The sequence below is a fragment of the Hylobates moloch genome, unplaced genomic scaffold (genome assembly GCF_009828535.3).
Source record: "Hylobates moloch isolate HMO894 unplaced genomic scaffold, HMol_V3 SCAFFOLD_11, whole genome shotgun sequence".
Classification (NCBI taxonomy): domain Eukaryota; kingdom Metazoa; phylum Chordata; class Mammalia; order Primates; family Hylobatidae; genus Hylobates; species Hylobates moloch.
Window position 1 is genome coordinate 1,643,224 of NW_026652286.1, and position 21,175 is coordinate 1,664,398.

The window sequence follows — 21,175 nt, forward strand, 5'->3', positions numbered from 1 at the left end:
GGCTGCAGTTGGCTGTGATTGCACCACTCCACTGAACTCCAGTCTGGGTCATAGAGTGAGAACCTGTCTCGAAAAAAAAAAAAAAAGCCTCTAATTTCTTGCCAAGGCCAAGCAGGAGTCTACCTATCAGCTTTCTGGATGTAACAAGCACAGTGAGAAATCAGGTAAATTGATTTTTACCATATTTATCTCCATTTGGCCTTTGTAACTGGTCCACTCACTCACCATGAAACACACAAGCAGTGTTTGGTATTTCTGAATCTGGAGCCTTCCCTGAACCTTAGCTACCTAGAACCTCCAGTCTGGAACCATTACAGGTTTCTTGGTTCAAATCAGTTCACTCCCTGTTCCAACTTCATTTCACTCCCAGGCTGCTGCTTCTTCTGCATTGTTAAACCAGTTAAAATTCCTCCTCTAGGTTTCCTTCTCCCAAAAATGTAGAGAATCTCTCCTTCTCAACTTTTCCCATTCTATTCTTGCATGTTTACATCCATTTTATTCCTTTACTATAATTTTATATGGCTTAAAAAGAAGTGGGGCCTGGTGGCACATACCTGTAGTCCCAGCTACTCAGGAGGTTGAGGCAGGAGAATCACTTGAGTCCAAGATGCTGTAGAAAAATATGATCATGCCTGTGAATAAACGGCCTGGCAACAGAGTGAGACCGCATCTCTTTAAACAGAAATTTGTGCCATATCCAATTCTGCCTGTTACTTAGTATCTTTGGGACGACAGAGCCTTAGGAGAACAAAAATAAAATAAATAAACAAATAAATAAACAGAATAGATACATGTAGTCACTCTGTCATGTTTAACCAGAAATTTGTAATCAGTCAAAAATTCCTGGTATTATGGAGCTTGTATTCTAACAAGGGGTAAACTGACCATAAAAATAATTAAAATATGTTTGAAAGTATTAAGTGTTCATTAAGATTAAGCAGGGTCGGCCAGGCACAGTGGCTCATGCCTGTAATCCCAGCACTTTGGGAGGCCAAGGTGGATGACCTGAGGCCAGGAGTTCAAGACCAGCCTGACCAACATGGAGAAACCCCGTCTCTACTAAAAATACAAAAATTAGCCAGGCGTGATGGCGGGCTCCTGGAATCCCAGCTACTTGGGAGGCTGAGGCAGGAGAATCGCTTCAACTCAGGAGGCAGAGGTTGCAGTGAGCCGAGATCATGCCACTGCACTCCAGCCTGGCAACAAGACAGAGACTCTGTCTCAGAAAAAAAAAAAAAAAAAAAACCTCCTTGTGAACACAAATAGGTGAATCTCACATAATACAAAGTGAAAGCAGACACAAAAATACACACTATGAGTGTGACTGCATCTATACCATGCTCTAGAAAAGGTAAATGTAATCTCTTGTGATAGAAAACAGATCAGTATCACACAGGTGCAGTGGCTCACACCTGTAATCCCAGCACTTTGGGAGGCTGAGGTGGGTGGGGCATCTGAGGTCAGGAATTCAAGACCAGCCTAGCCCACACGGTGAATGTGGGCTAGATGGGTGAAACCCCATCTCTACTAAAAATACAAAAATTAGCCAGGCATGGTGGCGCACATCTATAGTCCCAGCTGCTAGGAAGGCTGAGGTGGGGGGATCTCTTGAGCCCAGGAGGTGGAGGTTGTAGTGAGCCAAGATCACGCCACTGCACACACACTCCAGCCTGGGTGACAGAGTGAGACTCCGTCTCCAAAAAAAAAAAAAAGTTAAACAGATCAGTATTGCTTGCGGCTGGGAGTGGAGGTAGAAATGATAGGGGGAAAAGTTATAGTGATAGGAATTTCCATGTTTTGATTGTGGTGGTGATTATAAGACTTATGCATTTGCCAAAATTTGTGAAACTGTAAATTTATAATGGATATAATTTATTTTATGTCAATTACACCTCAGTCAAGTACATTTTTAAAAAGGATTGCTCAGGTTGCTGTGCAGAGAAGACTGTTAGATATATATGGAACTAATCTAATATTAACAATGAACAGTTAACCAATTAATATTTCCTTGATTTATTCTAAAAATGAATCCCAAATTCAGTTTTTCTGAGTAACAATTCCTGGCATATTAACAACATTGCTTTCACATTTGTATAATGCCTACTTCTACTTACACAAAATCTGTAAGCAGTAACCTAAAAACTATTACAGAAATAACAGAATGTTTTACCTGCAATTAAAAAAACCAAACAAACAACTTGCTGACAAATATTCAACACTTTGGATGCTTAAAATGTGGGGTTTTGGCCGGGCGCGGTGGCTCATGCTTGTAATCCCAGCACTTTGGGAGGCCGAGGCGGGCGGATCACGAGGTCAGGAGATCGAGACCACGGTGAAACCCCGTCTCTACCAAAAATACAAAAAATTAGCCGGGCGTGGTGGCGGGCGCCTGTAGTCCCAGCTACTCGGAGAGGCTGAGGCAGGAGAATGGCGTGAACCCGGGATGCGGAGGTTGCAGTGAGCTGAGATCGCGCCACTGCCCTCCAGCCTGGGCGACAGAGCAAGACTCCGTCTCAAAAAAAAAAAAAAAAAAATGTGGGGTTTTGTTTTCGGTTTTTTTTTGAGACAGAGTCTCACTCTGTCGCCCAGGCTGGTATGCAGTGGCGCGATCTCACTGCAATCTCCACCTGCCAGGTTCAAGTGATTCTCCTGCCTCAGCCTCCCGAATAGCTGAGATCAGAGGCACATGCCACCACACCAGCTTATTTTTGTATTTTTAATGGAGATGGGGTTTCACCATGTTGGCCAAGCTGATCTAGAACTCCTGACCTCAGGTGATCTGCCCACCTTTGTCACCCAAATGCTGCGATTACAGGCGTGAGCTACCATGCCTGGCCAAAATGCTTTTTCTTCCTGCCCTTTTTTTTTTTTTTTTTTTTGAGACAAGGTCTCAATCCTTTGTCCAGGCTGGAGTGCAGTGGCCCGATCACAGCTCACTGCAGCCTCAACCTGCCGGACTCAGGTGATTCTCCCACTTCAGCCTCAGGAGTAGCTGGGACTACTAGCACGCCACCACGCCCAGCTAATTTTTTGTATTTTTTTGTAGAGATGGGGCTTTGCCTTGTTGCCCAGGCTGGTTGTGAACTCCTGGGCTCAAGCACTCCTCCTGTCTCAGCCTCCCAAACTGCTGGGGATTGCAGGCATGAGCCACTGCGCTTGGCCTTAAAAATGCTCTTAAATTCAGGCCAGGCACGGTGGCTCACGCCTGTAATCCCAGCACTCTGGGATACCGAGGCGGGCAGATCACCTGAGGTCAGGAGTTCGAGACTGGCCTGATGAACATGGAGAAACCCCATCTCTACTAAAAAAAAAAAAAAAAGTTAGCCAGGCATGGTGACACATGCCTGTAATCCCAGCTACTTGGAAGGCTGAGGGAGGAGAATCGCTTCAACCCAGGAGGCGGAGGTCGCAGTGAGCTGGGTTCGCGCCATTGCACTCCAGCCTGGGCAACAAGAGCAAAACTTCTCAAAAAAAAAAAAAAAAAAGCTTTTAAACTCATGTTTATCATGCAAGAACATGTAGGTTTTGGAAGCATTAAAATTTAATTTGTAATTTTACATTTCTCTATATTTATTTATTTATTTTTTGAGACAGAGTCTTGCTCTGTCACCCTGGATGGAGTGCAGTGGTGCGATCTCAGCTCACTGCAACCTCCGCCTCCCAAGTTCAAGTGATTCTCCTGCCTCAGCCTCCCAAGTAGCTGGAATTACAGGCACCCGCCATCATGCCCGGCTAACTTTCATATTTTTGTAGAGATAGGGTTTCATCATGTTGGACAGACTGGACTCAAACTCCTGACCTCAGGTGATCTACCCACTGAGGCCTCCCACAGTGCTGGGATTACAGGCGTGAGCCATCACGCCCGGCCCAGGCTAATTTTCTTATTTTTAGTAGAGATGAGGTTTTGCCATGTTGGCCAGGCTGGTCTCAAACTCCTGGCCTCAAGTGATCCATCCACCTCAGCTTTCTACAGTGCTGGGATTACAGGATTACCGCACCCAACCTTATTTCTTAAGCTAACAGTGGAAGAGCAGATACAATCTTTTCCTGACATAGTCCTTTTTTTCTATAGCAAATGTTTACATCTTCTTCATAACCCTTTGGTTTCAAAGGGAGCTGTGCAATAAATGAAGATGGGGAAAATACTTCTTTATAGTATAATACAATAAATAAATGTAAGAATAGCAGACTTAGAAAATGACAATTTTGTAACCATTATAGGAATAACTGGTTCAAGCGAATCACCAAGGAATGCTAAAATTTCTGGGTGAAACTTTATTTACAAATGAGATGTTACACAATCTATGGGAACACAGGTTACTACTTATTGATTACAAAGAGAAACCTGGTGGATACAATCTTAACAAAGTCGTCAAAGATAACATACTGATATTGGGGCTCAGAAATCAACACCCAGGACAGGCGAGGTGGCTCACGCCTGTAATCCCAGCACTTTGGGAGGCCAAGGCGGACGGATCACCGGAGGTCAGGAGTTTGAGATCAGCCTGGCCAATATGGTGAAACCCTGTCTTTACTCAAAATAAAAAATTAGCCAGGCGTGGTGGTGTGTGCCTGTAATCTCAGCAACTCGGGAGGCTGAGGCAGGAGAATCATCTGAACCCAGGAGGTAGAGGTTGCAGTGAGCTGAGGTTGTGCCACTACACTCCAGCCTCGGCACAAGAGTGAAACTCCTGTCTCAAAAAACAAAAGAGGCCATGTGCGGTGGCTCACGCCTATAATCCCATCACTTTGGGAGGCCCAGGCGGGTGGATCACAAGGTCAGGAGATCGAGACCATCCTGGCTAACACAGTGAAACCCTGTCTCTACTAAAAATACAAAAAATTAGCTGGGCATGGTGGTGGGCACCTGTAGTCCCAGCTACTCGGGAGGCTGAGGCAGGAGAATGGCGTGAACCTGGGAGACGGAGCTTGCAGTGAGCCAAGATCGCACCACTGCACTCCAGCCTGGGCAACAGACTCTGTCTCAAAAACAAACAAACTAACAAAAAACAAAAGAAATCAATACCCTCAAATATGGCTATGCTCAACCAAAGAAGCCTCAAGGTATCTCTGACACCTCACTCCATCCACACACCTTCTCTTCCAAAGCATACAGTAAAGCTTAAATTCCTTTATGTGCCTAAAATCCAGACCCACCTAAAGGAACAACTGTTCTTCTGTATGCTGTAACACCACAAATGTAACCGCACCTAAATGGACCCTTTCACAAGATAATGTGCAAATTAATCTCTGTTCCCTGATCCATTCATTCTCCCTAGTAATCCCCTCAGCGGAATTTGTCTTCTCCAGGTTTCCATAACTTGCTTTGCCAGAACGGTATATAACCTCTGAACCACCTGGGGGGATGGGCAATCACTCTGTGATAAATTTGTATGCCTTGGCCAGCCCAGTGACTCACGCCTATAATCTCAATACTTTAGAAGGCCGAGGCAGGAGGATAGCTTGAGCTCAGGAGTTCAAGATCAGGCTGGGTAACATTTATCTACAAAAATACAAAAAATTGGCTGGGTGTGGTGATGCTCACCTATAGTCCCAGCTACTCAAGAGACTGATGTGGGAAGATCACTCGAACCCAGGAGGTTATGGCTGCAGTGAGCTGTGATTATGTCATTGCACTCCAGCCTGGGTGACAAGGCAAAACCCTGTATCAAAAAAAAAAAAAAAAGAAAGAAAGAAAGAGCAAGCTATAGCAAAAGTACCTTAGGAAAAAAAAAATCCGTATGCCATTTTTTCCAATTCATATGCCTTTCGTGAGTTGATTTTTTTTTTTCTTTTGGTAGCAACGCGATCTTGATATGTTGCCCAGGCTGGTCTGGAACTCCTGGCTTCAAGTGATCCTCCCATCTTGGCCTCCTGAAGTGTTGGGATTAGGATTACTGGTGTGAGCCACTGAACCTGGCCTTGTGAATGAGTTGATTATCTTTCGGAGACAAGGTCTCTGTTGCTCAGGCTGGGGTGCCATGACATGATCATGGCTCACTGCAGCTTCGACCTCCCAGGCTCAAGCAATCCTCCCACCTCAGCTGGGACTACAGGTGCACACCACCACGCCCAGGTAACTTTTTATTCTTTTGTAGAGACGGCATCTCACTATGTTGCTCAGGCTGGTCTCAAACTCTTGTGCTCAGGCAATCCTCTCACCTCAGCTTCCCAAAGTGCTAGGATTACAGCATGAGCAATCATGCCCAGCCAATGAGCTAATGAGCTGATTTTTTCAAGGGTGAAGGGGAACTTTCACCCTGGCCTGGACAACAACAACTGAAGAAACTGACTTCACATCCCTTCTGATGTGATGTATTACTTACACAGCTTTCTTGCTAAAACTGTATAACCTGAAACTAACCATGAGGAAGTGACTGGACAAGCTCAAATTGAAAGGCAGAACATTTAATAATATAATGGGCTCGTCACTCTTCAAAAACGTCAGTGTTATAAAACACCAAAAAAAAAAAAAAATCTGAAGAGCCATTTTAGATTAAAGGAGAATAAAGTGTGACAACTAAATGCAAAGCTTGATTCTGGACTGGTTCCTGGATTTTTAAAAAAGTTTCTGTGAAGGACAGTACTGAAACAACTGGCAACATTTGAACCCAACTGTATACTACGTAACAGTATTGCATCAATATTAAATTTCCTGAATTTGGCTGGTTGCGGTGGCTCACCCCTGTAATCCCAGCACTTTGGCAGGCTGAGGAGTGTGAACACTTGAGGTCAAGAGTTCGAGACCAGCCTGGCCAACATGGTGAAACCCTTTCTCTAGTAAAATACAAAAATGAGCCGGGTGTGGTGACGCATGCCTGTAGTCCCAGCTACTCAGGAGGCTGAGGCAGAAGAATCATTTGAACCCGGGAGGTGGAGGTTGCAGGGAGCCGATATTGCGCCACTGTACTCCAGCCTGGGTGACAGTGAGACTCCATTTCAAAAAAAAAAAAAAAATTCCTGATTTTGATAAAATTACATTTTAGTCCACACTCTTATTCATGAGATATAAGTAACATCTCTGAAGGGTTCAGAAAAAAAAAAAAAAAGAATAAGAATGTGTAAATATAACGCAAAAATAAGTTATACAATATATAGGAGAAAGAAAGTAATGTGGTAAAGAGTGAACAATGTGCAAATCTAAGGGAAGAGTACATAAAAATTCACTGTAATATTCTTCCAACTTTTCTGTAGATTTGAATTAAAAAAAATCAAATTAACAAATAAAAAAACTAGTTGCCAGCCAGGCACAGTGGCTCAGGCCTGTAATCCCAGTACTTTGGGAGGCCAAGACAGGCAGATCATCTGAGGTCAGGAGTTCGAGACCAGCCTGGCCAACATGGTGAAACCCCATTTCTACTAAAAACACAAAAATTAGCCGGGCGTGGTGGTGCACACCTGTAATCCCAGCTACTTGGGAGGCTGAGGCAGAACTGCTTGAACCCAGGAGGCAGAGGTTGCAGTAAGCCAAGATTGCGCCACTGCATTCCAGCATAGGTGACAGAGTGAGACTCCGTCTCAAAAAAAAAAAACCAAAAAAACAAAAAACAAAAAAACAAAACTAGTTGCGATCATATGGTCCATAATAGAGTGGAGAAAAACTTTCACCCAGCACAAACGTCTTCTAAAATTCGGTCTCTTTATTTATGGACGTACTTCAAATGCACTTTTTCTTTTCTTTTCTTTGAGACGGGGTCTCGCTCTGTCGCCCAGACTGGAGTGCAGTGGCGCAATCTCGGCTCACTGCAAGCTCCGCCTCCCAGGTTCGTGCCATTCTCCTGCCTCAGCCTCCCGAGTAGCTGGGACCACAGGTGCCCGCCACCACGCACGGCTAATTTTTTTTTTTTTTTTGTATTTTTAGTAGAGACGGGGTTTCACCGTGTTAGACCAGATGGTCTCCCAACCTCGTGATCCGCCCACCTCGGCCTCCCAAAGTGCTAGGATTACAGGCATGAGCCACGGCACCCGGCCCAAATACACTTTTTCAAACAGCTAGAATGATGACTCTAGCTGTACTTCCAAGATTTCATCACAGCATAACCTTGCCTTAGAATGAAGGTGGCACTTGAACCACGGCCAGTCCACTACAGCCAAATCTAAAAGAAATATATACATACAGTGTATATAAACAAAATTGCACCTCGAAGATGACAGAGTTTTGTCACAGCTTGTGAATTCTGTTCAACAAGTGTTGGAATCTAATCTGCTTTGCTCCTAAAATAGCATTTACAAGTTTTGGATATGAAAAACAGAAGAAAGAAAAATACACATTATAAAAGCAGAACATACGTGTATCAGTTTTTGGATACTAAATGACAGCCTTGTTTCTCCCCTTAGAATCAGCAGACACCATGGATTATACTTTTTTCCCTTCAGTAGTCAGCAGTTTGCATGTACAGAGAAAATGGACTTACAAAAACTTACAGCAGTAGTTTGTTCTTGCTTTAAAATTTTGTTTTTGGTTTAGATTATGAATGCATGAAGTAAGGGAATGAATCAGTTTCTTGTTAATATTTTTTTCACTTTTAAACAACAAAAAATTCTTTAAAATATTTTAATGCATTCTTAGCCGGGTGCGGTGGCTCACACCTGTAATCCCAGCACTCTGGGAGACCGAGGCAGGTGGATCACAAGGTGAGGAGATCGAGACCATCCTGGCTAATATGGTGAAACCCCGTCTCTACTAAAAATATAAAAAATTAGCCGGGCATGGTAGTGGGGGCCTGTAGTCCCAGCTACTCAGGAGGCTGAGGCAGGAGAATGGCGTGAACCTGGGAGGCGGAGCTTGCAGTGAGCCAAGATCGCGCCACTGCACTCCAGCCTGGGCGAGAGAGCAAGACTCCGTCTCAAAAAATTAAATAAATAAATAAAATTTTAATGCATTCTTTTGAAGAGGTAGATGTTTGGTAATTTTATGGCTCCCAGAGCATACATTCAATTGGTGCATGTAATGTAAGGGGGAAATGGAAATTAAATGAAAACATACGGCTTTGGTCATGTCAATCTGTAAGACACATCAGTAAAAGGGTATTACGCTTGGTTGGTTTTTTTTTTGTTTCGCTTTTTGTTTTTTGGTGATGTGGTTTAAATGCAATAGTTTCTTTTTTGGGACATATTTCGCCAATTAAAGACTAGAAGGTCACACACACAAAAATTTTTTTCATTCCATAGAGAAGACACATTAAAAAAAAAAATTTTCTGGGGCCGGGAGCGGTGGCTCACATCTGTAATCCTAGCACTTTGGGAGGCCAAGGCGGGTGGATCACGAGGTCAGGGGTTCGAGACCAGCCTGATCAACATGATGAAACCCCATCTTTACTAAAAATATAAAAATTGCTGGGTGTGGTGGCGGGTGCATGTAATCCCAGCTACTCAGGAGGCTGAGGCAGGAGAATTGCTAGAACCTGGGAGGCGGAGGTTGCGGTGAGCCGAGATTGCACCACTGCACTCTAGCCTGGGCGACAGTGAGACTCCCTCTCAAAAAAAAAGATAAAAATAAATAAATCAATCAATAAATCTGATGTTTTGTAGCCATAACTGAATTATGGTAAAAATGTACACTATTGTGAAAAGGAGCAACGTAATTTTGGGTTTTTGTTGTTTGTTTGTTTTGCTGTTTTTTAATAGATTAAAATGTTTCTGGATTTAGAAAAAAAAAAAATGAAGGTGGCAAAGACTTTAATGCATTAAGTCATGGTAAACATGAGTGAGGCCAGGTGCAGTGCCTCATACCTGTAATCCTAGCATTTTGGGAGGCTGAGGCAGGTGGATTGCCTTAGTCCAGGAGTTTGAGACCAGCCTGGGCAACATGGCAAAACCCCATCTCTACTAAAAATACAAAAAGTAGCTGAGTGTGGTGGAATGCACCTGTAGTCCCAGCTACTCATGAGGCTGAGGCAGGAGAATCTCCTGAACCCAGGAGGCAGAGGTTGCAGTGAGTCAAGATCGCGCCACTGCACTCCAGCCTGAGCAACAGAGTGAGACTTCGGCTCAAAAAAACAAACAAACAAAATTCTCTGAAGTGGGCCAGGTGCAGCAGCTCACGTCTGTAATCCCAGCACTTTCGGAGGCTGAGGCAGGTGGATCGCCTGAGGTCAGAAGTTCAAGACCAGCCTGACCACCATGGTGAAATCCTGTCTCTACTAAAAATACAAAAAATTAGCCAGGCATGGAGGCGGATGCCTGTAATCCTAGCTAGATGGGAGGCTGAGGCAGGAGAATCGCTTGAACCTGGGAGGCAGAGGTTGCAGTGAGCCAAGATTACTTCACTGCACTCCAGTCTGGGCAACAGGGCAAAATCCCATCTCTAAAAATATATATATACATATAAATAAAAATAAATAAATCTCTGAAATGGCCTTTCATCAACAGGGTGGACTGAACTGACGCTGTCAGTTCCCCCTCCCACTACAAACACATAAAGATGTAGATAAAATGACAATCAAAATGTTCTGACACACAGCTGAACTAGAAAAACGGGAGATATCCCAGATTCCATAAAGAGTACAATCAAAGCTATAGATGCAAGGAAAATCTGATGCCAGGGAACCGAGGCCTATGAGGGACAAGGGTTAGGTCTTTTTGACAAACACATGAGAGTAAGAATAGGGTTGGGAGATATGACCTTAACCTTATAGGTAGGTAAAAGCCCTGTACCCTGCATAAAGCCCAACAGCCAAGTGCTCCCTTCCTTGATCATAGATGCTCAAAGAAGCCTGGAGAAGCCACAAAGAGGTTTGCCATCTATCATGGCAACGTTGAGAGGTGGGCAAGTTGCTCTCAAAATATTAAAAGCAAAAGTCAGAAGAGCACATAAATGTAAGATCCATAATCAAACTACCTACATGCATAAGGAAATGAAAACCCAAGAAATTAACCTAAAAATTAGTGTAGAAACACTGAAACCCAGGACAGGCACGGCGGCTCACGCTTGTAATCCCAGCACTTTGGGAGGCCGAGGCGGGCGGATCACGAGGTCAGGAGATCGAGACCACGGTGAAACCCCGTCTCTACTAAAAATACAAAAAATTAGCCGGGCGAGGTGGTGGGCGCCTGTAGTCCCAGCTACTCGGGAGGCTGAGGCAGGAGAATGGCCTGAACCCCGGGGGGCGGAGCCTGCAGTGAGCCGAGATCGCGCCACTGCACTCCAGCCTGGGCGACAGCGAGACTCTGTCTCAAAAAATAATAATAATAATAATAATAATAATAATAAAAATTTTAAAATCTAAAAAACTAAAAGACTTCTCCTGAGCTGATAAATGGAGAGTTGAAAACAACAACAACAAAAAGCCTCATAATTGAGCTGGAGCCACTACATGCACACATGAAAAGTAGTAACAGTCATAAAACAACACACAGAAGCTAATTTAGTGTAAAGGAAGAGCCTGTTGTTTCTTATTATAATACATCTCCCACTAAAGGTGTCCAATAAATTCTTTTTTTTTTTTTTTTTTGAGACGGAGTCTCACTCTGTCGCCCAGGCTGGAGTGCGGTGGCGCAATCTCGGCTCACTGCAAGCTCCGCCTCCCGGGTTCACGCCATTCTCCTGCCTCAACCTCTCCGAGTAGCTGGGACTACAGGCGTCCGCCACCACGCCCGGCTAATTTTTTTTGTATTTTTAGTAGAGACGGGGTTTCACCGTGGTCTCGATCTCCTGACCTCGTGATCTGCCCGCCTCGGCCTCCCAAAGTGCTGGGATTACAAGCGTGAGCCACCGCGCCCGGCAAGTGTCCAATAAATTCTACCACCTTAGGAGATGAGTTTTAAACTAAGTGTAATGAGAAAATAGGTAATTTTTTTAAATATCTTTTTTTTTTTGGCTGCGCGGTGGCCAGAGAACGAAGAAATACCAAAAGTGAAATGCTACCCTGAATTGACCAAGCTAACTGGGAACTCACTGGAAAAGTGAAAACTGAGATGAATTAGTGATGAGCTCAAGAAGGTGCTTAGCCACTTACCCAGAGATTTATTTAATGAGAATGGATCGCAGGTTTCCACAGGTCGTTCCACTGCCAGTAAGAAGACAGTCGTGAACCATGGGTCCCTTTTTTCACTAGTCAACAGTCACCCTCACCTACACGCGGAGTACATATTTGGCACTCAACAAATCTTGATTGAATGAAAACCTACCTCACTCATATTGGCACCCAACCCCGGAGTTATGGCCCCCCAAATTACCTCCAAAACGCCTGACGACCTAACCCAAAGAGCTGAAAAAGCAGAGAGGAAAGCTCTGGGGTGGAGGGGATTCTCTGCCAAACAAGCAGGGGCCAATGGGGCCTAGAGCAACCCAACTTCCCATAGAAAACTCAGGGGCCCAGGGGATTGAACCGTGGCTAATCCCCTTCGACTTCCACGAAGCAGCAGCCAAGGGGCCGCAGATCCATAGCCTCCCACCCGGGGGCGCTGAGAGATCTCGGGGTATTCCCCCCCAAAAGTTAGTACCTGCGAAGCTGCGGCACAAAGAGTGGTTCCGGGCTCTCATTACGGAGGCCGGGACCTGGGACCGACCAGCCGCACCTCCTGGCTGAGGGTTCCGCGCTCCTGAGCTGCAGTGACCGTACACGTCGCCGATAGACACCTAAGGCTTCAGAAGGGTCCTGGCTCGCAGGCCCCAGACGTTTTGCTCCTAAGACTCCGCGAGTTGTCGCACCCACGTCGACTGGCGCTCTTCAGTGCTTCCCTCACTGGTTAAGCGGTCACTCCTGCCTTAAGCCCAGCAGCCGGTCGCTTCCCGGCGCCGCCATCGTTAGTGTTTGTTTTCATCCGCTTCGGTAATGGCCCGGGGGGAGGAAGAGGGCTACGGAGGAAATCCAGATGCCTAACCTTAGTCACACTTTCGCTACAGTACGGACGCCCTATTTATTCTTTTAGTCCTCAAAATCTCCATAAAAGTTGATTTTCATTCCACGTAAGCCTTCTTCTCCAATCTTTCTAAGCGACTCAACATAAAACAAAGACGGAAAGGAGATGTTTGAGAGAGAGAGAGAGAGAGAGACCGTTTGGGACGCTTGTGGAATGTGCGGAGACGAACCGCAGGTCGCGGCGGCAGCGGCAGTGAGGATGCGGCGCGGGGCGGGCGCTGACGCGGAAGGGGCGGTGCCGCTTTTGCGCGCCGTGGCGGCCTGTGTGCAGTCGCCGATTCCGGAGGAGGGCCCAACCCGGCTGGGTGGGTGGGAAGTGTGGCTGGTAACCTGGCAGCCGCGGAGAGGTGGGTGACGGGCCTGGGCTGAGTGGTCGGCGCAATCAGACTTTGAGATCCGTTTTTAGGGTGCCCTTTAAAAGTGGCGGAGTCGCTTCCCAAACCTGGTTCGGCCAGCCTCTTTTTCGCTCCCGACTTCCAATGTGTCTGGTCTTCCCTACTTCCTGGCTCTCAGGTTCACGATTTGGAGTTCTTGGAGTGAGGGAAAAAAGCCTTTTGTTACAGCACACAGTGTACGTCCGTAAGGCTGGGTTGTGGACTTTGTTGTTGTTGGGTTTTTTTTTTTTTTTGGCCCCTTCTTTTCTTGTTAGACTGGTTTGAGCACCCCAGCATCTGTCCTGTATTTATCAGGTGGAACCAGAAGTCTTTGGATAATGAAACCGGCGACCAATTCTTACTCAAGGTGGTTATGACATATGTCAGCTGCTTCTTGGCCTATATAGTTAGAAGCCGACCTCTTTTACCTTGTGAATAATTATGTCATCACCTCCATTATTCTTTTGGTGTTCTCAATTGAAATGCCAAGCATTAAATGAGCCACAAAGATTGAATTCCCATTATCCTTGAATCAGAGCAAGCCTGTCGTGCAGCCATGAGTTAGTGGAGAAAAATCCAGAGTTGTAAGTACAGTACGTTTTGCCTCAACAAAATGGAAATTCGCAGAAAAGGAGCTGCTCCAGCCTTTGAGTCACTTCGAAGTCTTTGGTAGGTTTCTAATGTTTTTTCTTTTAACATTTACAGAGAGAAGATTATAAATGGCAGAGCCATTTAACTGTGGTTAGCTGTTGGATTCTGATACTTTCTTAAAAACACTTTCTTGCACCAACATCTTCATTGGGTACAGTTCAGAAAAAGCAGAGGAGAGACAACATTCACATTTACCATGGCTATACCAATAACAGTGCTTGACTGTGACCTCTTGCTATATGGCCGTGGTCACCGGACATTGGACCGTTTTAAGCTGGATGATGTGACTGATGAATACTTGATGTCCATGTATGGGTTTCCACGGCAGTTCATTTATTACTTGGTGGAGCTCTTGGGGGCGAATCTTTCTAGGCCTACTCAGCGATCCAGGGCTATTAGCCCAGAGACACAGGTCCTTGCAGCATTGGGTTTTTATACCTCAGGTTCCTTCCAGACTCGGATGGGAGATGCCATTGGAATCAGTCAGGCATCTATGAGTCGTTGTGTTGCCAATGTCACCGAAGCACTTGTGGAAAGGGCCTCACAGTTCATTCGCTTTCCGGCTGATGAAGCCTCCATACAGGCTCTGAAGGATGAATTCTATGGGTTGGCAGGGATGCCAGGGGTGATGGGGGTGGTGGACTGTATCCATGTGGCCATCAAGGCACCAAATGCTGAAGACCTCTCCTATGTGAACCGAAAAGGCCTGCATTCTTTAAACTGCCTGATGGTGTGTGACATTAGAGGGACACTAATGACCGTGGAGACAAACTGGCCCGGCAGCCTACAGGACTGTGCTGTGCTGCAGCAGTCTTCCCTCAGTAGTCAGTTTGAAGCGGGTATGCACAAAGATAGCTGGCTTCTGGGTAAGTTTGCAAGTGTGAATTTTCATTTTGTTTGGAGGCATAGAAAAGTTATGTAGGCTGGGGGCGGTGGCTCACACAACCCCAGCACTTTGGGAGGCGGTGGATCACCTGAGGTCAAGAGTTGGAGACCAGCCTGGCCAACATGGTGAAACCTTGTCTCTACTAAAAATACAAAAATTGGGCATGGTGGCAGGCACCTGTAGTCCCAGCTACTTGAGAGGCTGAGGCAGGACAATCGCTTGAACCCAGAAGGCAGAGGTTGCAGTGAGCTGAGATGGCGCCATTGCACCCCCGCCTGGGCAACAGAGCAAAAACTCCATCTCAAAAAAAAAAAAAAGAAAGAAAAGGGGCTGCACGTGTAGCTCATGCCTGTTATCCCAGCACTTTGGGAGGCCAAGGCAGGCAGATCACCTGAGGTTGGGAGTTCAAGACCAGCCTGATCAACATGGAGAAACCCCGTCTATACTAAAAATACAAAATTAGCCAGGCGTAGTGGCGCATGCCTGCAATCCCAGCTACTCGGGAGGCTGAGGCAGGAGAATCGCTTGAACTCGGGAGGCGGAGGTTGCGGTTAGCCAAGATCACGCCAGTGCACTCTAGCCTGGGCAACAAGAGCGAAACTCTGTCTCAAGAAAAAGAAAAATTACGTAGTAGACTAGAATGAGATATGGGAGTCTGTAGAGCTGAGTCTCAGTTCTGTCAGTTTTTTATGAGACCTCAGGTGAGAATTTTCTTAGCCTTAATTTTTAAAAAATCAACATTTAATAGACATTATTAAAACTTTAAAGGATACTATTAGAGCCAGCACAGTGGCATGTACTAGTACAACTGGTAATTGTAATTCCAGCTATCTGGGAGGCTAAGGCAAGAGGATCACTTGAGCCTGGACCTTGAGACCAGCCTGAGAAAGATAGCAAGACCCTGTCTCCAAAACAATTAAACATTTTTTTCTTATTTTATTTTATTTTTTTAATTTTGTGTAGAGGCAGAGTCTCACTACGTTGACCAGACTAGTCTTGAGCTCCTGGCCTCAAGCCATCCTCCCATCTCAGCCTCCTGAAGCTCTGGGAATATGGCTGTAAGCCACCACACCCAACGTAAAAAAAAATTATTATTATTATTATTATTATTATTATTTTTGAGACAGAGTTTTGCTCTTGTTGCCCAGGCTGGAGTGCAATGGCACGATCTCGGCTCACCGCAACCTCCGCCTCCCAGGTTCAAGCAATTCTCCTGCCTCAGCCTCCTGAGTAGCTGGGATTATAGGCATGCACCACTATGCCCGGCTAATTTTGTATTTTTAGTAGAGACGGGGTTTCACCATGTTGGTCAGGCTGCTCTCGAACTCCCAACCTCAGGTGATCTGCCCATCTCAGCCTCCCGAAGTGCTGGGATTACAGGCGTGAGCCACCATGGCCAGCCAAAAAATACATATATATTAATAAATGTATTTTGTTATTTCACCCAGCTCTTCTACTCCTAAGAATTTATCTTACAGGTATATATTTATACATATGCAAAACAAAATTGCATGCAAGAATTTTTATTGCAAACAATAGCTGCAGCAACAAAAACAACCTTATAAGAACAATCCTGTCTGGGTGCGGTGGCTCCTGCCCATAATCCCAGCACTTTAGGAAATCAAGGTGAGAGGGTCACTTGAATCCAGGAGCTCGAGATTAGCCTGGGCAACAAAGCGAGACAATGTCTCTCAGAAAAGTAATAATAATATAAATAAGCAAACAAATAAATGAAACAATCCCTTGAAATAAAGCCAAAATACTGCTGGGCGTGGTGGCTCACGACTATAATCCCAGCACTGTGGGAGGCCATGGAGGGCGTATCACCTGAGGTCGGGTGTTCAAGACCAGCCTGGCCTTGGCCGGGCACGGTGGCTCAAGCCTGTAATCCCAGCACTTTGGGAGGCTGAGGCGGGCGGATCACGAGGTCAGGAGATCGAGACCATCCTGGCTAACACGGTGAAACCCCGTCTCTACTAAAAATACAAAAAATTAGCCGGGCGTGTTGGCAGGCGCCTGTAGTCCCAGCTACTCGGGAGGCTGAGGCAGGAGAATGGCGTGAACCCGGGAGGCGGAGCTTGCAGTGAGCCGAGATCGCGCCACTGCACTCCAGCCTCCAGCCTGGGGGACAGAGCAAGACTCCGTCTCACTCGCTAATTTTTTGTAAAAAAAGACCAGCCTGGCCAACATGGTGAAACCCCTTCTCTACTAAAAATACAAAAAATTAGCTGGGCGTGGTGGCAGACACCTATAATCTCAGCTACTTGGGAGGCTGAGGCAGGCAAATCGCTTGAACCCAGGAGGTAGAGGTTGCAGTGAGTCGAGATCGCACCATTGCACTCCAGCCTGGGCAACAAGAATGAAACTCTGTCTCAAAATAAAAAAAAAAAAGAAAAAAATTATTTTTGCATTGTTGATTGTCACTGTGATATCTGCATAAAAATGATAGTAGACAATGCATGTACCCAATTCTTATTGTAGCATCTCACTTCACAGATCCGCCCGAGTTCCATTAGAAAGACTGGCTTACTGTTATGAGTAGGACAAGAATCTATTCAACATTAAGCAGTGTGAACCAAGGTGACTGTACAGCTCTGAGGAGTGGGGTTAACAGTGATAAAACCCTTGAACCCAGCAGCTTAGTTTTTTGTTTTTTGGGTTTTTTTTTTCATGTGCTACTTTTATATGACCATCAAGACAAGGGTTATCTTGTATACAACATATGAGAGATGGAAGCTACGTTAAGGATTCAAAGACTTCTCTAGCTTTTGTTTTTTTGAGACTGGGTCTTGTTCTGTTGCCCAGGCTGGTCTCAAGCAATCATCTGGCCTCAGCCCAGGCTCATAATACCAGTAGCTGGTATCACAGACATACACCACCACACCCAGCTAATCACGACCATTAATCATATCTGCACTGCACATGCTCATAGCACAGTGCTTACTGTGAGTTGATGCTCAGGAAATACTTTTCTTTAACATGTTTACTAGCACTTTATTTTTATTTTTATTTTTTTTGAGACGGAGTCTCGCTCTCTCACCCAGGCTGGAGTGCAGTGGAGTGATCTCAGCTCGCTGCAAACTCCGCCTCCTGGGTTCACGCCATTCTCCTGCCTCAGCCTCTCCAAGTAGCTGGGACTACAGGTGCCTGCCACCACGCCCGGTTAATTTTTTGTATTTTTAGTAGAGACGGGGTTTCCCCGTGGTCTCGATCTCCTGACCTCGTGATCCGCCCTCCTCAGCCTCCCAAAGTGCTGGGATTACAAGCATGAGCCACCGCGCCCGGCTTAGCACTTTAAAGAGAAACCTGTGTTCCAAGTGGGCAAAGACTACACTGATGGGGGTAGAGCTGCCAGAGTACCACGTGTAATATCTTGGAGCTTACTGAGTTTCTTGATTGTTGCTTCTCCATACCATTTTTAGTGCACCGCCTTCTTGCTACTCTACTGGACCTTTATCTTAAACACACCTTTTGCCTATTTTGAGCTTTCAAATTTTGTTTCATAGAACTCACACCAAGAAGTGTGGGAAAGTCAATTTTGCAATTGTCTCATCTGGCCATTTCTTCTGTAGCTGTGGGAGTACTTGGGTTCCAGGCTGATTTCTTATGAATCTCTTCACTTTGGTTCCCCCCTCCTTTTTTTTGTGTGACAGGGTCTCACTCTGTCACCCAGGCTGGAGTGCAGTGGTGTGATTATGACTCATTGCAGCCTTGACCTCCTGGGCTCAATTGATCCTTCTACCTCAGTGTACCAAGTAGCTGGGACTACAGATGCACGCCACCATGCTGGGCTAATTTTTGTATTTTTGGTAAAGTTGGTGTTTTGTCATGCTGCCCAGGCTGGTCTCAAACCCCTAGGCTCAAGCAGTTAGCCCACCTTGTACTCCCAAATTGCTGGAATTACAGGCATGAGCTACTGTACCCTGCCCGGTTCCCTAACTATTAAGCCAGCTAAAACTTAGCCCTTAAAATTTGACAGGCAATATTGTAAGCATTTTGCATCAATTATATCACTTAATGCTTATAAAAACTCTTTAAGAGTTAAATAATAGACTGGCGCGGTGGCTCGCGCCTGTGATCCCAGCACTTTGGGAGGCTGAGGTGGGCGGATCATGAGGTCAGGAGATTGAGACCATCCTGGCTAACACGGTGAAACCTCATCTCTACTAAAAATACAAAAAATAAGCCAGGCATGGTGGCAGGCGCCTGTAGTCCCAGCTACTCAGGAGGCTGAGGCAGGAGAATGGCGTGAACCCGGGAGGCAGAGTTTGCAGTGAGCCGAGGTCATGCCACTGCACTCTAGCCTGGGCGACAGAGCAAGACTGTCTCAAAAAAAAAAAAAAAAAAAAAAAAAAAATGAGTTAAATAATAATATTATTAACATTTTTACAAAAGAGGAGACTGAGGCACATAACATTTAAATCGCTTGTGTTTCAGTGTTTAAATCAGATCATAGGACGAATTACTCTATTTGGCAAATATTCCTGGTAAGGACTTCTTTTTCTTCCCACCTTGGGATCCAAGATTCAGTTGGAATTATGGCTTTAAAGTAGTTTTTTACATTGTTTATAGTACATAGTTGTAAATTAGTAAAAATTCTGATAAATAACTTTTCTGATTCCCCTCTCTACAGAAAGAGTAGGAGTGGGAAAAACGGATACTGTGGCAACATTTTACGAATGTTTATTTATTTATTTATTTTTATTTTATTTTTATTTTTTGAGACAGAGTTTTCGCTCTTGTCGCTCAGGCTGGAGTGCAATGGCGCGATCTCGGCTCACCGCAACCTCCGCCTCCTGGGTTCAAGCGATTCTCCTGCCTCAGCCTCCCGAGTAACTGGGATTACAGGCATGCGCCTCCATGCCCGGCTAATTTTTTTTTGCATTTTTAGTAGAGACGGGGTTTCTCCATGTTGGTCAGGCTGGTCTCAAACTCCTGACCTCAGGTGAAAAGTGTAGTTGAAGAGCGGCGCGCCCTGTTTTTTTTTTTTGAGGGTTCTGGTCTGGCCAGGTGAGTGCAGTGGGATCTGCCTCAGCCTCCCAAGTAGCTGGGACTACAGGCGCCCACCACCACGCCCGGCTAATTTTTTGTATTTTTAGTAGAGACAGGGTTTCACCGTGTTAGCCAGGATGGTCTCCATCTCCTGACCTCGTGATCCACCCGCCTTGGCCTCCGAAAGTGCTGGGATTACATGCGTGAGCCCACTGTGCCCGGCCTGTTTATTATATTTTATATATATATATACACGCATACATTTTTGAGACAGGGTCTCACTCTGTCACCCACGCTGGGGTGCACTGGCATGAGCACAACTTATTGAAGCCTTGACCTCCTGGGCTCAATTGATCCTCCCACATCAGTCTACCGAGTAGTTGGGACCATAGGTGCCTGCCATCATGCCTGGCTAATTTTGTTTTAAATTTTTTGGCTGGGCGCTGTGGCTCATGCCTGTAAAAAAAATTTTTTTTTTTTTTTTGTAGAGTCTGGGTCTCACTGTGTAGCCCAGGCAGGGCTCAAACTCCTGAGCTCAGCCAGTCCACCTCAGCCTCCCAAAGTGCTGGGATTACAGGTATGAGCCACTGTGCCTGGTCAGCAAGTGTTTATTAAAGCTAGTTTTGGTGTGAGGCACTAAGAAAGCTAGAATATACCTGTGGAAGTTGAAGATGTAGAAACTGATTTCCTCAGGCCAGGCGCGGTGGCTCACGCCTGTAATCCCAGCATTTTGGGAGGCCGAGGTGGGTGGATCACTTGAGGTCAGGACTTCCAGACCAGCTGGTCAACATGCTGAAACCCCGTCTCTACTAAATATACAAAAATTAGCCGGGCATGGTGGCGGAGCCTGTGATTCCAGCTACTCAGGAGGCTGATGCAGGAGAATTGCTTGATCCTGGTAGGTGGAGGTTGCAGTGAGTGGAGATCGTGCCACTGCATTCCAACCTGGATGACAGAGTGAGACTCCATCTTAAAAAAAAAAAAGAAAAGTGGCTCACGCCTGCGATCCCAGCACTTTGGGAGTCCGAGGCAGGTGGATAACGAGGTCAGGGGTTCAAGACAAGCCTAGCCAAGATGGTGAAACCCCATCTCCACTAAAAATACAAAAATTAGCCTGGTGCTAATTTTAGCCGGGTGCTAAATCCCAGCACTTTTGGAGGCCGAGGCAGGCAGATCACCTGAAGTCAGAAGTTTGAGACCAGCCTAGCCAAGATGGTGAAATCCCATCTCTACTAAAAATACAAAAATTAGCGAGGTGTGGTGGCAGGCACCTGTAATCCCAGCTACTCAGGAGGCTAAGGCAGGAGAATCTCTTGAACCTGGAAGGTGGAGGTTGCAGTGAGCTGAGATCACGCCATTGCATTCCAGCCTGGGGGACAAGAGCGAGACTTTGTCTCAAAAAAAAAAAA

General features: G+C 45.7%; 2 protein-coding genes across 39 annotated transcripts in view; one reads left to right on the top strand and one right to left on the bottom strand.

The window, feature by feature from the left end:
* ATG13 (autophagy related 13) overlaps positions 1–13,006 on the bottom strand; it is a 57,151-nt gene extending 44,145 nt beyond the window's left edge. For 2 of the 35 annotated variants that reach the window (XM_032166074.2, XM_032166061.2), the window contains exons 1-2: positions 12,445–13,003; positions 555–610 (exon numbers count right to left, since the gene is read on the bottom strand). The gene's annotated coding sequence lies outside the window, so the exon portion shown is untranslated. Of the gene's footprint in view, positions 1–554; positions 739–5,545; positions 5,664–5,720; positions 5,875–11,957; positions 12,074–12,444 lie in introns of all 35 variants that reach the window. The other 33 variants (XM_032166094.2, XM_032166076.2, XM_032166075.2 and 30 more) reach the window with 31 other exon arrangements.
* A 101-nt stretch (positions 13,007–13,107) lies between these two features.
* HARBI1 (harbinger transposase derived 1) overlaps positions 13,108–21,175 on the top strand; it is a 15,996-nt gene continuing 7,928 nt past the window's right edge. The window contains exons 1-3 of one of the 4 annotated variants that reach the window (XM_058424566.1): positions 13,218–13,434; positions 13,553–13,604; positions 13,943–14,754. In XM_058424566.1, coding sequence (XP_058280549.1) covers positions 14,085–14,754 — 670 coding nt within the window. In that variant the 5' untranslated portion in view covers positions 13,218–13,434; positions 13,553–13,604; positions 13,943–14,084. The other 3 variants (XM_032166114.2, XM_032166117.2, XM_032166116.2) reach the window with 3 other exon arrangements.